Below are 15,898 nucleotides of genomic sequence, written 5' to 3'. Positions count from 1 at the left end.
GAGTCAGAGGCAGGAAACACCAGAAATCAGAACCACAAGTCAGAGTTCAGGACTCAGACCAGATCAGGACACTGGGAAGGCAAGCTGGGGTGGGGGAGGAAGACCAGGAAACACAAGGTACGCAGTCCTGAGTATAATGGATCCCACTTGTTTAGACAGCTACCTGTTCCTGGTTAAATAGGGATGCCAGGCCAATAGACTGCTCTATGACTCTGCCAATAGGGCCTCAAGGTGGAGCCTCAACCCAGGGCTGCCTGTTATGGATCTTGAGTCAGGAGTTGGCAGCAGGTTGACAAGTGGAAGGTTGAAGCATAGCTTTTCCTGTGGACCTGGATTTGAGGCCCATGAATCATAGAACTGGAAGCAACCTTGAGAGGTCATCAACTCCAGTCCCTTTCAGTCATGGCAGGATCAACCACCATCTATATCATCCTTGACAGGTGTTTGTTTAACCTGCTATTGAAAATCTCCATTATGGAGATTCCATAATCTCTCTACGCAATTTATTCTAGGGCCTAACAACCCTAACAGAAAGATTTTCCTAAGGTCCAACCTAAACCTCCCTTGCTGCAGTGTAAGCCCATTGATTGTTGTCTTATCATCAAAGTTTCAGGAGAAAAAAAAAATCCCCCTTCCTCCATGTAACAATCTTTTAAGTGTTTGAAAACTTTTTGCATGTCCCCTCTGTTTTCTCTTTTCCAAACCAAACATAGTCAGTTCTCTCAATTTTCCCCCTTAGGTTATGTTTCTGAGACCGTTAATCATTTTTGATGCTCTTCTTTGAACTTTTCCCAATTTCTCCACATCTTTTCTGAAATGTGCCATCCAGAACCAGACACAGCACTCCAGTTGAGACCCAGTCGGCATAACAGAGTGGAAGAATTATTTCTTGTCTTGCTTATGACACTCCTGCTATGATGTTCACATTTTTTTTCAACGTTACATTGTTGACTCATATTTAGCTTGAGGCCCATTATGAGCTCTAGATCCATTTCCACAGTACTCCTTCCTAAGCAGTCATTTCCCATTTTGTGTGTCTGCAGCTGATTGTTCCTTCCTAAGCGGAGTACTGTGCATTTGTCCTTATTGAATTTCATCCTATTTACCTTAGACCATTTTTCCAGTTTGTGCAAATCATTTTAAATTATAATTTTGTCCTCCAAAGCATTTGCAATCCCTCTCCTCTTGGCATCATCCATAAACATTATCAGCATACTCTCTGTGCCATTATTTAAGTCACTGATGAAGATATTGAACAGAACCAGACTCAGAACTGATCCTTGCAGAACTCCGTCCATATGCCCTTCCAGCATGACTGAACTGTTGATTACTACTCCCTGGGAATGGTTATCCCACCAGTTATTACCCACTTTGTAGTAGCTCTTACTGGTTGTATTTCCCTAGTTTGTTAATGAGAAAGTCATGTGAGTCTGTATCAAAAGCCTTACTGTAGTCTGGAAGACATACCACATCTACCACTTCTCCCCCTAGCCACAAGGCTAGTTATCCTGTCAAAGAAAGTTATTGGATTGGTTTTCCATGATTTTTTCTTGGCAGATCCATGCTGACTATTCCGTATCAGGGGATTTACTATCTTCTGCATGTTTGCGAATGAATTCTTTAATTATTTGTTCCATTATTTTTCTGAGTATAGAAATTAAGCAGACTGGTTGTGTAATTCCCTGGTGTGTGTAATTGTCCTTCTTCACACTTTTTATAGATGAGTATTATATTTTCCCTTTTCCAGTCTTCTGGAATCTTTCCTGTGTTCCATGACTTTTCAAATATGATAGCTAATGGCTCAGATATCACCTCAGTCACCTCCTTGAGTATTTGCTAGGATGCTTTTCATCAGGGCCTGGTAATTTGAAGACATCTAACTTGCCTAAATAAGTTTTAATTTGTTTTCTCTCTATTTTAGCTTCTGAATCTACCCCATTTTCACTGGCATTCACTACATTACATGGCCAATTGCCACCAACCTTCTTGGTGAAAACCAAAACAAAGAAGTCATTTAATACGTCTTCTGTTTTCACATTGTGTCCTTTGTTTTTTCCATCTTCATTGAGTTATTGGTCTTCCTCTCACTTCTAATGTATTTGTATAATGTTTTCTTGTTACACTTTATGCCTCTAGCTACTTTGATCTTGTTTTGTGTCTAATTTTGCTACATACTTATTTTATTTGTTTATATTTATCTTTTCTAATTTGACACAGTTTCCTCTTTTTAGGACCCTTTTTGATTTTTAGATCCTCAAGATCTCCTGGCTAGGACAAGGTGGTCTCTTTTCATTCTTCCTATCTTTCCTCTGCAGTGGAATAGTTTGTTCTTGTGCACTTAATGATATCATTTTTATGAACTGCTAGCTGTCTTCATTGGTTTTTCCTCTTAGACTTGCATCCCATGGGATCATACCTACCAAGTCCCTCCTCATGACAGTGGGTGCTGTATTCTGATTTAGAGCAGGAATGGCCCTATCGCCTATCTTACGTCCCATCCTTTTGGGGGAAAAACGTAACTTCCACGGACGCATGAAAGGAACATCCCCCTGTAAAAGGGCAAGAAAGGAATAAACAGAAATAGAATTGGGGTGGTAGGTAGAAGGCTCCTTGGACACTCATTTAAATGCAGGGACAGCCCTGAGTAATGTAAGGAAAACCAATTCCAATTGTGTTCTCAAACTGAAGCTAATATTTTATTTATTTGAAAACCAGTATCTGTATGACATGTATGGTTTCAAAAGCTGTCACTTAGATTATATGACACGTGAGTGCCTATCAGTGTGGTCATTTCATGTCTTCCTTTACAAACAACACACAGATAATAGGAACAGTGAAATACGAAGGTGTCCTAGAGAAAAGGCCTAGCATTAGCCTTACCATCGCAGTGGCTGTGGGTATGTTAACTGGCTACGGTAAGTATGGGAAAGCATACATTTAATAAATTTGTCCGAGCTGCCTTTTAATTGCAACTCTCCACCATATTCAGTGTTTAGTCACAAAGTCCTGGGGCAAGGCTCCTGTAGCAACAAGCATAAATGATATTTTACATTTTAGTGTCTAGGACTCTTAGATCAACTGTATAGTATTCAAAGCTGATAAAAAAGACTTTTTCATTTGGGATAAAAGCACTACAGGAGGTCCCCTGTATACGTGTCCACCTTTTCTGTTGTTTTGTGTGTCTGCCACTCATTGATAGTGGAATGTGTTTGGATTCATGTTGATTACAATATGCATATCCCTCATTTGCAACTTATTCACTTCACCTTTTGCATAATTTTTCTGTTGCTGACTTTTCTGAAATGTACAGTTAACATGCTGTTTTTCATTGTGGATTCATATATGAAAATTACACAAAAATGCACACTGAGCGTCTTTTGTATCATTGCACACCAGCATCTCTGACTTTGTCCTGCCTTTTTGCCATGTAGATCACATCTGGGATCTGTTGAATAGGTTTTGCACTTGTAATGGACATAAACTGTAGGGGTCTCGCGTGTGAGTGACAGTAGAATTGCCTGCAGTGTGTGTGTTGTTCAGATGTGGAGTTTTTATAGTGGAGACACCATGAAGATAAAATAATGTACATTTTAAGAAGCCCTCACCTGAGCTAATAGTGTTATGTTAGATTATTGATAGTAAAAAAATTTAGCAAATGTAACTCTTCATCACCCATACTATTAACTAAATTTTTGGACTTCTCAGCCTGTGTATGAAGGCCTAGTAGGTCAGGTCAGTCTGGCAGGTGTTAGGTCAGAGCCTCTCTCTCTGCCCATCACTGATCCACCTCAGATGCTTTCTCCCAAGGAACCTGTTAGGTACTCTCCCTGATCAAGACTCAGTTGCTCTTTATAAAAGGGCTTCTCCAGCAAGCTGTTCTCCAATTGATTTCTTATAACCCCTTTCCTAATTGGCTGGGGCTCTGTACAGGCTCCCTCCAGGCTGCTTTACCCTCTTCCAGGCAGGAGTGGGGCAGCTGCCCCACTACACTGCATAATGAAGTATTTCATATATTTTTTTCCTTCCCGTGTGGGTTACTTTGCACTTTCTGACAAAACTTGTTTTAAAAGATAATTTCTGTCTTTGAAACCGTCTCAGATCTAGTTTGTATTATTAAAATAATCAGCAGGTCAAATGGGGAATTTTGATATAACTGAAAGATGATATTGAAGCACAGCTGAGAACTAATATGGAGCCTAAGTATATGGTGTTTAAGTAGACGATCTCTAATGGATTCAGAGGAAAGCTCATGTGGCAATTGCTGATGCGGATTATGGCTAGTGTCTAGTATGACAGTTTCTCTACCTTCAAAAACACTGTGCACAATAAATTCATTTACTGAACTTAAAAATCATGTTCTTTATAAATCTGACTGCTCATTTCCAAAATATTAACTAAATTCTTTTTCCCTTTCCTCTTTTTTGTTTTAAAATTCATTTCTGAATCCATCGTGGCATTCCAGTGACTCATATTTTTTTTCCTTTGATGCCTGCAATGAGCCACAGTATGTGAAGCATTTTCTGACTACATTATATAACTTGTCATTCTACTGCTTTCAGCATCTATGCTTGGCCAACTTCAAGTGAATTTCTTTGCAGAGTGAGCAGTGCAGCTAATCACGGCATCCATCTTTATCTTAAGATGAGATCATAATCTATAATAAGACACCTATTGTAAAGAGAGCAGTTCACACTCAAGAAAAGGCATTTTCTGCTAAGTGCCTTATCCAGCTCTAGGACTATGGCATTGGCTTCCAGCTAGGAGGGAGAGAGAGAGATTCAAAGCTTTAAATACATAAACATGTGTTAAGCATCATTTCATTGGTTTTTGGTTTTTTTGTGTTTTTTTTAAATCAATCCTGATTTTCTGTATCCTTTCCCAGATCTGTCTGTATCTGTCTGTCCTTTGGGTTTTTTTACTTATGAAAAATATCAGATAGATCCAAATACTGACATTTGGGATTTATCCACAGAACTGGTGCAGCAGAGGGAGCAAAAGTGCCAGCTTCCTTCAGATTATCTAGACTGTTTGCTTCAACCTTGGCTTGGATCTTTAGAAGAGAGAGAATAGTTCAGTCTACAACATCCATTCACTCCTTCTTTCCTTATCGGAGGTAAGGATGCCAATTTCTCATCTGTAGCTGTTAGGTGTGTTAAATCCTGTTTAATTGATTAACAGGTTAAATACTAGGTTTAACTGGTTAACTGATTGAACAGGTGTATCGGGGGGGGGAGGCAGCAGGGGCTGCTCTGGCTAGGGTGGAGCATGCGCACTTGCGGCATGCCAGTGACCAGGGCTGCTCTGGCCTGGCTGGACCCTCACGGCCCACGGTGCTGCTGGGGGTGGGGGGTGTTCCAGCATGGCTGGAGCAGCCTCCATCTGCAGCAGCCTGGCCTGGGAGTTCTGTGGGGTGGGGTTGCTCTAACCAGGCTGGAGGAGTTCTGGTCCAAGCAGGGGTCCTCTCCAGCTGCCCCTTTGCTCCCCTTCCCAGTTGCCCCTCCCTCCTGGGACCACCATGGATGGGGCTACCTCAACCCGGCTGGAGTGCCCCTACCAGTGGCGGCCCTGTGGAGATGGAGCAACACCCTCCGTAAGGCAGCTATGGAGCTAGTCCAGCCCCTACCTGTTAACCATAACTGCTAGGCTTCATTGTTTAGGATCAGGCTGACCAGTTAACCAGCTACACTTTAACATCCCTAGTAGGTGTATGTTTTTCTGGGTGGAGGTGGGACTTACACAGGGAAACCAGAGGTCCTGATTTTATAGGGCCAGTCCCAATATTTTGAGCTTTTTCTTATATAGGTGCTTATTACTGCCCATCCCATGCCCCAGTTTTTCCGCACTTGCTATCTCATCAGTGTAGAGCTAGGGGAGGCAGCTTTGATAGATGTACTTGTTCACTAAAAACTGGATGGAGAACATCAATTTGTATCATATAGATGTATTCAGTTTGGTAATGACTAAGTTACAATGAACCTAGATGACTGTAAACCTGGTGATCTGTAGCTAAAAGGTTCCATACCTCATAACAGTGTCCCAAGGTTTCCAATAATCACTTAAGGTCAGCTTCCTTTTCTTTTTTTAGTTTTTCTTATTAAAAAAAATGCTTTGTTTTCCCCTTTTTCCCAAGCTTTTCCACTGGGATGCTGAATACAGTTGATATAAAATTTTATATTAGAGACTTAGTGAGAGTGTTTGTTTATTTTTGTTTGTTTTGGTTTTTCTATGGGCCAGATAGAAGAGAGGTTCCTTTAAATTATTTCAGGGATTATTCCCTTTCAGTTCTGGATGGGTTGTGTGTATTTTTTTATCTGCCTGCTATGCCTGGCGACTGGAACTTGGTGGAAGGCCAATGTATTGGCCAATGGGTGAACAGTTTCCTGTGGATCAGGCAGACACCTGGAGCCAATCAAAATCATGCCTGAAGCAAGGGGGGAAACAAGACTAATCAAAGCACCTGCAGCCCACCAAGAACCTGCTGGCACTAGATTAAAAGGCTTCCCTTCAGAGAGGGCAGAGGGAGGAAGGACTGGAAGTGACAAAGTGCATGACGGAGAAGCAGCAAGTAGGTAACAGGAGGGGTTATTTGGGGGAAGTGGATGAAGTGCTGCCTGTTGCCACTGTCTTAGGGTCTCTGGGCCACAACCTGGTGTAGTGGGTGGGCATGGGTTCCCCCAAGCCTTCCCTGCATGACTGCAAAGTCTACCCCAAGTGTATCAGGACTAAGGAGACCCCAAGTCCATGAAGGGGGCTCAGTAGGCTGTGACCCTAGCCTCTAACACAGGGTGAGACGCTATGCGGAGGGCTGCAGGCACAAACTGTGTGGTGAAATTTTTGATTTGTCTTTTTTCAAAGCTTTTTTCATAGCTGCCATGTTAGGCCTTTTGATATACGGAACCAACGGTTGAGGATCTGCTTTTAGGCACAGGTGGTGCACAAGGGGGTCACGTGCACACCCCCCTCTGTGTCGTCATCTTGCACCCACCGTCAGCTCCGCGCCACTTCCGCTGAGTGCGGGGGTAGTTCTGCCCCCTCCCAGAGAGTGAGGCAGCCTGAGAACAGCGCGAGCTTCCTGTCTCATGCTACTCCCAAGCCACGCTGCTCCCAGGGAAGGGGGCTGGACTGCCCTCAACTCGCCAGAAGCAGTGTGGAGCGGGTTATAGTGGATGCTCCATCACTGGCAATTTTGAAATCAAGTGGCAAATTTTCTCTAACATGTACATTAGAAATTATTTTGAGGCAGTTCTGTGGCCTGTGATATACACGAGGTCAAACCAGATGATCACAATGGTCCCTTCTGGCCTTGGAATCTGACTTTTATAAGTGATCCTCACTTAAGTCAGCTCATTGCAGTTAACGGAACTAAGAATAAAGACTACTCATACGAGTAACATTTTTGCAGGGTGTGGCCCAAAGGATAATTCACATTCTCTGTCCCAGTGAGCTCAAAATCCAAGATTATTGAGATAAATAAATTCAAAAGATTGAAAAACAAAAGACGGTAAGGAATGAATTTTGTGTACTTTGTAAATTAGTAGAACACAAAGGGGCTGATTGTGCAAGTTCGGCACAGGCCTAAATTAGGTGTAGTACAACAGCCATATGCCCCCAAAGTGCAAAAGAAACTCTGACATGTCTATTCTTGTTTTTTCCTTTTAAGAGAAAGTTGATATCCATGTAGATTTTAATACTGTGCATATCTATAAATTTGAATAGCATAATGAACACTAGTGTCTGATAATGCTTTGAAATTCTTTCTAGGCCTTGGACCCTGTTATAAAGTGAATAAAGTTTATTTACCTAAGTCACAATGTGGGGAAATGTAGGCAAAGAAATGTTAAATGACTTACTCAGTTCTGCAGGGTTACACTGAAAAAGTCCGTGGGTAGTTTTTCAAAGCTGTGTTTGCACAGACGTGTGACGAAGTTGTTGAAGACAATGTTTGCTAAATGTAGCAAAGGCTAAAGTTTGAAACAGCTTGTTTGACTTTTGAGAGGTCTTGATGTTGCTAGTATAGTCTTCAATATTTGTATATTACTGCCAGCTCTTCCAGAGTAATGAAACACAAATGGACAGCAGCAGATCCTAATTTATGAGGAGCTGCTAGTTCAGTATATTTGAGACTCAAAGTGAAACTGGCTGTGGAGTCATTTGTTTTTATCAGTCCTTATCTCTCTCAATTGCTTACAGAAGAATAGTTCAAGATTTGCACATTTTCGACTGACAGCTGCAGTAATGGTTATTAGCTCACAGGAGATTTTGCTGGTGCACTCCTTCCTCACAAATGCACCTAGTTTTAAATTGCTAAGGCCTTGTCTGGAGAAGTTTCTGTTGTCAGAGGGACAAGAATCTCTGCTGACAAACAAGGCCTTGGTTTTGTGTGGAGGTGGGAATTAAAATGGTCATGTTTATTACCAGAATGATGTTCTGTGGACATCTCTCCAGTATTCACTTGCAAAAACTTGAGCTGTTTTTTGTTAGCAGGGCTGTCAAGAGATTACAAAAGTAATGTCCATGTTCATTTTTACCATCTGAGTCAGATGCCACCAGTAGAAGGTTGATTTTCTATTTTCCCCTCCCGGCCCCCCCAGTGGCTCAGGTTCTGTAGTTTCCACACTAGAGTATTATTCTTTTAGGGCTTTGAAAATGTGTTACATATCTTTTCCCTCTCAGACTTTGAGAGACACTTCTGACACTTAAACGTTGGGTCAAATGTTGTAGCTGTCATTAGAAATCTCACATTGGTACCTTCTTTGTGTTCTGACGAATCTTCAGCAAAAGTTTTCTTAAAATGAACAGTGTGTGTTGGCTTATCATCCAAGTCTGCCGTAACATGAAATGGATGGCAGAATGTGGGTAAAACACAGAGCAGAAGACACAAAATTCTCCACCAAAGTGTTAAGTCAAAAATTTAATTAATGCGCTGGTTTTCAATGAGCATTATCAGCATGGAAGCATACTGGTGGCGGAAGCAAAAAGGGACAAACAAATGTTTAGCATTTCTGTCATGTGCAGTGCTGGCTACTGAAGTGTCACACAAATGCCTGTTCTCCCTTTTGGAAGATATTGCAAATAAGAAGCGGGGAGTGTTATCTCCCAGAAATGTAAACAAACTTGATTCTCTTTGCAATTGGTTGAACCAGAAGTAGGACTGAGTAGCCTTACAGACCCTAAAACTTTACATTGTTTTGGCTTTGTGTGAAGTTAGGTAACAATCTATATTTATAAATTGCACTTTCACTACAGATTGCATTTCAATATTTGTGTGATGTAAATTGAAAAATACTATTTATGTTATGTTTATATTTTTATTACATATACATTTGAACTGTAAAGTGAGCACTGTATACTTTGTATGCTGTGTTGTAATTGAAAATGTAGCAAAAAATCAAAAAATATTTAGTAAATTTCAATTGGTATTCTGTTTTTCTTCATAGAGCGATTTTAAAACTGTGATTAATCACCAATTAATTTTGAATATACCATGTGAGTCAACAGTGATTTATCAACCATCCTACATGTTAGCATGAATTGCAAACACATGGTATTTTTTTATTACTTAGACAGTTCAGTCCTTTAGCCCCCACGTGTTCTGAAATATTTGGATCTCTGTCTTTACTACAAAATAGAGCCTTTGCTGGTAACAGTTATTTGTAGCTGAAGTGGTGCTGAGTACAGTTTGTCTATGCTTTGGTGGCAGTTGAAGTTGTCCTGTGTTCTATTTTGTTCTATTTTGTAGATCAGACAAAGGCCTAAGACTCTGCAGAATACAAACCTTTTGCATGTTATCACTATGTGTAAATTGGCTTGACTGCAAACTAATTTCCAAGGTACATCTGAAAATGTTCCGTAATTCAGGTGCATTGCATGTGTCAGTTGCACTGTGATTGTTTGAGATAAAAAAAACTCATGTTTGCAACCAATATCTAACTGAATGCGTATTTATGAATATAAAACCTGCTGCTTCAAATGGGTAAAAGGTTTATATTGACACGTGACTCTCAACATCACTGCAGTTATTGTTGACTTTCTGGGTTGTCATCTTGCATGCTAGCCTTAATCAGCAGTCTTTTTATTTCATATGCAGTATTTTTGCTTCTAAACAAATATGCAATCTGTGGTGGTAATTTATCTCTGGGAAGATATAAAAGTTTACCGGGGGGTTGGCTAGATGTGTGGTGTTTGGTATCTGGTAAGATGATCTTTTTGTTTTTTACACACTGCCCCTCGATATAGATCTCTCTGTGAGGGCAGGACTGCTGTAAGCTTCCAAATGTGATCCCCTGCCAAAGCCTGCTATGACAGCTATGTGAAACAGCACAGGGAGGATGAGGGGCTCCTCCTTCCCTCCCTCTGGAACTGGCTGCATGAGTAACCCTCTGTAGATCGTGCCAACTCATGATCTTATTTCATATAGATATATAATCAGTGATTCCAGGATTCAAACTCAAAGGCATTGCCGTTGGCTAATATTAGACCTGGCACAAACAATACTATCAGCTACCTCTCCGCTACGCATTGGCAAGTGCCGAGAGTTTACCATTTTAGTTTTGATGTGTTGCAACAGCTTGTTTTTTTCAAATCCCAAGTAGTTTTAAAGCAGGTTTGAAGGAAGGCTTGGAGAAAGTCAAGTTAGTTACTTAATTGTGAAACACCATCCGTGTTCACTGGAACATGTAATTAAAATAGCACTTAGATTTCTGAAAATAGCGCTGCTTGTGATCGAGAGGGCAAGGAGGGGCTCATTTTATTTAAATAAATGCCTTTGAAAAAACGTGCACACAAACTATGGTGTAAACCTGCAAAAATGCCTGTGTTAAAAGAATACCTGCTGAACTCGGTTGCTGCAGGCTCTCAGGAATGTCACTCAGAGAACATTCCTTCCTTGGGCAGCCAAGTTTGGAAGTTAGTTGATCCTAGATGCAAATTAAAAGAGTGTGTATGTATAAAGGAGAGACCATAAGAACAGAAGGTTTTGCTTTCTGTGTCTGTCTGTAAGAGGACCAGTGAAAGCATCTCCTTTCTTTCATCATGCAGAAGACAGGTAAAAGACAACTGATTGAATGCCTATTAGATATCCAAGAGGATGTGAAAAAATGATGGGGGTGGAGTGGTAGAGGGAAGAGAGAAAGGGAGTGTACCAGAGTGCCTGTGATTGGTAAGTTTTGCAAAGGCATCTGCCAGCAGGACTTCAGTGGAATGTGAAACCAAATCATTTGCAAGTTAAAGATAGACACAGAATACACAGCATGTTGAGCCAGGATTAAATGAATCCCTCTCTGCCCAGCTTCTCACAGAGTTCCGTTTTGTCCGCTTTCTTCTCTCTACTTTAAACGCTTTATTAATATTTCTTTAACTCTGGATTTATTGGAATTATTCAGGAGGCATAGGAAATCATGGTGCATACAGAAGGGTGAGTAGAAAGTTGTCTTTTGGATACAGCTTCATTACAGCAAGTTCATGGGGCTTTTCTTTCTTGGGATTCAGGACAGCTCAGTAGTACATTTAAGATGAGGTGTGCTTTTAAGTATTGTTCCTTGTTTGCCATTTATGACTTATGTAGATTTTATGTTTCAGTTAGTGGAATTACACAACTGTACTTGTTGTGACATGCTTAATACATTTTACACTTTCATAATTCTAGCATTATTGTTGTGAATAAAGATTTCCTGTGACTTTTTTTCTCCCAAACCCACACTTCGAGTCTATTTCTCAGTAGGATTTGCTGTTTATTGTAAATCATGCTTCACCAAAGTTAAAATAAACTTATTTTACCTTAGTTGTTTAGAAGATCATCATTGTAGTTTTGTTACTTATGTATTGTTCATGGATTCGCTTATCTGACACTTCCTAATGCATAAATTGTGAACACAAAGCAGGTTTCATCAGTTGTAATGATCATTCTCGTCCCCTGCCCCCACTAAGAATGCTATTACTTGGCAGTGTAAAGTTTTTAGTTTTCACTGGGGGGCTGTTTTTGTTTTCTCTGGACGAAGTCATTTTCAGGTTCATTAAAATATCTCAGTATTTACAGTAAAAGTGTGCAAATAGGGAAGAGATTTAAGATACCATAATTCTGTTTAACAATTGTATTAAAAATAAGCAGGTACTACCTCCACAGATGGACCAGTTTACTGAGCAAAAAATACTTTAAGGCTTGCACAATTTCTTTTATGTTTCTGACTCAGATTAACTTCTTGTAAGCGCCAAAATGGGCTTTTTTAATATCAGAAGGCCAGTCAGGAGTTTGTTTCCAATAAGAATTTGTATTCCAAGGATTTCATTTGAAACTGAATTTTATCAGAATTTTGAAAGTGCATAAGATTTTCAGTGCACCATGTGCAGAATTTTACTTGCAAATTATAACTCGTGTCTTAAGCTTTTGAGTCAGCAGAACCACACTTATACAGAATTCCTTCAGCAGAAGTGCTGCCCATAATAGTCATAGGGAGCAGAGTGCTTTTTATAGAAAGTAAAAGTCCTGCCTGTCTTGTTTATACGTTATGTGTAGCGTAAGAGTTATTTAATGCCACAAGTCATCTTTTATCTTGCAAAATATCTTGTGCAGCACTTGACTAAGATAGAAACAAGTCTTTCATTTGAAGGAAAGATGGGGTACTATAAGTAGTAGATGTTACCTCTTTCCTGATTGATTAATTTCAGTTCTATCAACTCAATTTGCCCAAATTTTGTAACACCATTTGCGACTTTTGCATCAGCAAGTCAAATAAAAGCTAATTTCTGCTTTGATTATGTAGTTTGTATTGAATTGCATGAGTTAAATCAAGAGGTGGGGGAGCGGGAGAGATTTCAGAACACTTCAGGCATACCTGAAACAAAAGTCAGAGGATATAATGACCAACATGCTGCTATGGTTTTGGGGTAGAGCCGCAGCACTGGTTAGTGGATCTATGACAGTTCACACCAACCAAGGATCTGCCCCATCACGTTCTCGTAGCTAGGTCTTATTCTTTATTCCTGTTAAATTTCAAATAGTTATTTACATTATAGCATCATTGTAAAATCTGGTTTTTTTAGTTGATGAATTATAAAGAAGTAGACATAGCATTAACAAGAAAGGATGGTATTGTGTGTGAAACAATGAACTGGAACATAGGAGAGCTCTGTATCTTTGGAAGAAGTCATATAATCTCTCTGACCTCCTGTGAAAGGAAAGCTATCTTTCTCACAGCCTTTGTTCATTTTGCCTGTTTAGACTGCAAGGTCTATGAGCTGGGGGCTGTGTCTTACAGTGCCAAGTACAATGGGGGTTCTGTTCTCAGCTGGGGCATCAAGGTACTATTGCAATAAAAATATAATAAGAGGTTAGGGTTCTTGGCTCTCTAAATGAGTGTGTGGATTTTTGTGGTTTTTTGTTAGCTCCCAACCTTGAAAGCGGGAGGCTGACAATAAGAGCTGAGAGAACCAGAATTTCACACCTCAAGAAATGCTGATGTTTTGTTTTCATCTCAAATAGGGATCAGAGTTGAAACATTCAGTTTTCATGGGAAAAAAAGATTCCTAAACATTCTGAAAATATTGAAACATTTTGTTTTGACATGTTTGATCAAAATCAGACATTAGACACACAAGGTGGGTGAGGGAATATATTTTTATTTTATTTTATTCAATATATTTTATTGAAATCAACCTTTGAACTGCAGAGAACTCTTCAGAAAATATTTTGTTTGTTTGTTGAATGTTTTCTTTTGAATCACTTCTTCAGCCTCAAACTTCATTGCTTTCTGGTTGCGCTTTGCATCCCGGGGGTGGTAGTACAGGCTGAAACTCCTGAATTTGGCATTTTATGGTCTAGCAACACTCCCTGTCCTATAGGATGAGGGATGTTATTGGACCAGAGACTGGCAGGAGCTTGCAGCCCATGTACTCTGGCGGCCTTGGTGTACAGGGGAGGAGCCACAGTGGAGCCTGCAGTTGAAACTGACCCTTGTGGGAGGGCAGGTGCACAAGGCTGGAGCTGGGACCAGGGCTGGAGCTGGCTTTTCCCCATAGCTCCAGGTCAGAAAGTAGGGGAGCAGCCCTGTGTGGCGTGGCGTGGCGGTGGTTTGAGGGCCATGCCAGGAAACCTTCCCTTGTTCGGCAAATTCTATTGTCTAGGACTGGTCAGGTCCCAACCATACCAGACAAGGGAGGTGGAACCTCTACTGAAGCACGATCGGCCCATTCTTCCTTATGGGTGAGGCTCCTTGTCTGGGCTGTTACCCATGAACCATCCACAGTCACATAATACTCATGGTACACTGCACAGCTTTGTCAAAGGGAAGTCCACATTGCATCTAGGAAGATGTGAACCCCAAAAGAATCCAGCCCGTATGAGAGAATAGGAGCCAAAACTACCACATGCCAGCAGGCAATGCCCACAATGGGGAAGTGGAGAGGGAAGTGTGTGCTCTAGGGTGTGGGGGGGAGGGGGTTTGTATGTTTTTTGTCAGTTCACATTAAGCATCTAGCGTCCATCCAAACTGGGTTGAACCACTTGGAACAAAATCTTTCATTTAGATTTTTCTAATGAATAATTAAGAATTATTGGCAAAACCAAAATTTTCCAATGGAAAATTTTGATTGTGCAGAAATGGCATTTTTCTGTTGGAAAACTGTTGTGATGGAAAATTCCTGACCAGCTCTGCAGACTTGTTGCAATGAGCCAGCTTGTTTACATGTGCTCTGGGATTAACTATTGTTGTAACTTTGCAACACTGTCCCCTAATGAAGATTGGCGATTTCAGATAGTAGAGACTTGCACTTTCAGAATAGGAATCTGCCCCTTTTGTTCCCAGCTGCCATCTGTCACCGTGAACTTCTGAATGGCTATAGTGTAAGGCATAGGGAGAACCACACAATCTAAACTGACTGTGGATTAGGGTGTTTTCCCCCTGCCCTTAAGTGCATTCCTCCAGTCCCTGGGAGCCACCCGTTAACTGCTGTATAGGAATATGAAAATCCTTCTCTGTTACACATGTTTTCTTTTGGCCCCTGCATTCTCTTTCCCCCTGTGTAACTGTTCTCTCTCCTTCTTTCTCACCACTTCCCCCCTCCTTCCCAAGATCTTCCAGTTCCTACTTTCCTGAGTGTCTGTCTCAAACATCTTTTTTTGTCTTCCCTCCCCATCGCTCTGGTTAGCTGAGCACCAAGTGTAAGCTTCCTGGAGAAAGCAGGAGTTTTTAAGGAATCCACTGATCATACCTAGGTTCCAAATATCATTAGAAATGGATTTGGTAAGTCTACAAGGCTCTTCTTCTCAATCTCTGGGAATGGCTCCTTGAGAATGCAGGTATTTGTTCTGTGCCCCAATGCCTCTAAAAGACCTCTGCAGAAAGTTTCCTTAAGGTACTGGTTCCCATACTTTTCACTAGTCCAGACCCCCAGTCACACTTCCAAACCATTCATGGATCCCCGTCAAAGCCAATCCTAGCTGCTATGTTCACTTCATTAAATGAAAAAGGAAACCACAGCATAGCTTTTTAAACAGCAATTAATAACATTATTGGAAGATATTCAATGTAAAAATAATTGATTATAACTTTGCAATTCATTTAAAACTTATTTTCCCTGATCGTTTTTATTTATCTTTTTTATGAATCCTTTGCGATGCTCTTGTGGACCCCAGGTTAGGAACCACTACATTAAGGTATTAACAAATTCTGCTCCCAGAGCTGGGGCCACATATATTTTGACAGGATCTGATGTGCAGTGCCAGCTGGGTGCACTGCACTTCAGAGAAGTTCAGAGTGATAAACACAGAGGTATTGCAGTACAGTCTCAAAATATGATGCCTACATGGCCATGTTTGAAGTTCCTGATTCCACGTGCTCCCTCAGTTCCATTCACCAGAGATCAAATGTCATGCAAACCTCTCAATACATCAAGTGTTTTTTAA

The 15,898-nt window shown here is 40.7% G+C and overlaps 1 protein-coding gene across 9 annotated transcripts in view; it reads left to right on the top strand.

Moving 5' to 3' along the window:
• The window catches only part of DTNA (dystrobrevin alpha), a 316,470-nt gene that overhangs the window by 49,849 nt on the left and 250,723 nt on the right, over positions 1 to 15,898 (top strand). For 3 of the 9 annotated variants that reach the window (XM_074987211.1, XM_074987213.1, XM_074987214.1), the window contains exon 1: positions 11,244 to 11,413. The exons of the other annotated variants lie outside the window; for them this stretch is intronic. In XM_074987211.1, the coding sequence (XP_074843312.1) occupies positions 11,397 to 11,413 (17 nt within the window). In that variant the 5' untranslated portion in view covers positions 11,244 to 11,396. Of the gene's footprint in view, positions 1 to 11,243; positions 11,414 to 15,898 lie in introns of those variants that run through there. 9 annotated transcript variants of the gene reach the window in all.

The sequence above is a fragment of the Carettochelys insculpta genome, chromosome 2 (genome assembly GCF_033958435.1).
Source record: "Carettochelys insculpta isolate YL-2023 chromosome 2, ASM3395843v1, whole genome shotgun sequence".
Classification (NCBI taxonomy): domain Eukaryota; kingdom Metazoa; phylum Chordata; order Testudines; family Carettochelyidae; genus Carettochelys; species Carettochelys insculpta.
Note: the sequence above shows the minus strand (reverse complement) of the source record. Positions and strands in the feature narration are given on the sequence as shown.